At 40.8% G+C, this 1,145-nt stretch overlaps 1 protein-coding gene across 1 annotated transcript in view; it reads left to right on the plus strand.

The window, feature by feature from the left end:
- The window catches only part of LOC101852480, a gene marked incomplete at its 3' end in the record, with an annotated part of 37,726 nt that overhangs the window by 35,251 nt on the left and 1,330 nt on the right, over positions 1-1,145 (plus strand). The window contains 2 exon segments of the mRNA XM_013083365.2: positions 126-234; positions 831-900. Coding sequence (XP_012938819.1) covers positions 126-234; positions 831-900 — 179 coding nt within the window.

The following is a 1,145-nucleotide window of genomic DNA, read 5'->3' on the forward strand; positions in this document are numbered from 1 at the left end:
CCCCCCCCTAGATCATACAACGTGTTTCTTTCAACTATGTTCCCATTTCTTAATGCTGTTTCACATTGGCTAAACTCGGTGGAAATGAGGTTCATCATTACCGTTCGCTGTTTGTATCCACCCAGGACAAAACGCCTACCAGCGCAGTGTGGGGATCGGCAAAAAGAACCTTCTAGAGTGGTGCCAAGAAGAATTGGGAGCCGCTTTTGACCACAGAAACACTCTCACTTTCAAGTACGAACATTGGAATTGAGATAACTATCCCTCCCCCAGAATTACTCTCTTTTAAGTAAAGGTTTCGTTTAGATCTATATGCACATATTAGTTTTACTGCATTGAAATCTAACTGCAGTTATTTGTTAATGGCGACTAACTGTTCTCCTTTCCGTCTTCCTATCGAGCTGCTTGATCTTCACTCTCCTCTTACTCGGACGAGGAGGACAGGACAATGAAAGTTTAATGTGGCTGGCTATTACTTGTGTGTTGTATAATTTTTTTAGTTTTACATTTTGAACAATATTTTCCTTGTCCACCCCCCCCCCTACAAGTGTCATCCCTCTAATTTTGGTTTTACTTTATTTGGCTAAACCCATCTTTGAGGACAAACATACACACAACGTTCACATTTTTTTCTCTCCCTCATGATATCCTATTCCCACTTTGTTTGGATAAAAGGAGCTGGCCAGTGATGGAATTTTAATTTGATTACATTTCAAGTTCATCTTCAGCTGTTTGTTTTCAGTTTGTTTACAAAGTTTTGTCTAATTTGACATGAAGCTGATTTTCCCTTAATACTCATGCTAAAAATTGTAAGCCAATTCTCTTTTCAGTCTTTGCAATGGCGACTGGTTTGTCAAGCTGCTAGAAAAAGTGGCCGGATGCAGCATGACCAAATCTGAGGTAATGACAATAACGATAATAAATCTCTTCCAAACACAGTTTTTGAATCTAGCACTCGGTCGCTCAGTTTGCTTTGCAGTAAGATTTTGTCACCCGATTCTTCTATCTTCTCACCTCTTCAGTTATGTCAAAGTGCATGACTAACCATGTAGAGTTTTTTTTCTCTCATTCTCTGTCTGTCTGTCTGTCTGTCTGTCTGTCTGTCGGTCTGTCGGTCTGTCGGTCGGTCGGTCGGTCGGTCGGTC

Source organism: Aplysia californica, unplaced genomic scaffold (assembly GCF_000002075.1).
Source record: "Aplysia californica isolate F4 #8 unplaced genomic scaffold, AplCal3.0 scaffold00227, whole genome shotgun sequence".
NCBI lineage: Eukaryota > Metazoa > Mollusca > Gastropoda > Aplysiida > Aplysiidae > Aplysia > Aplysia californica.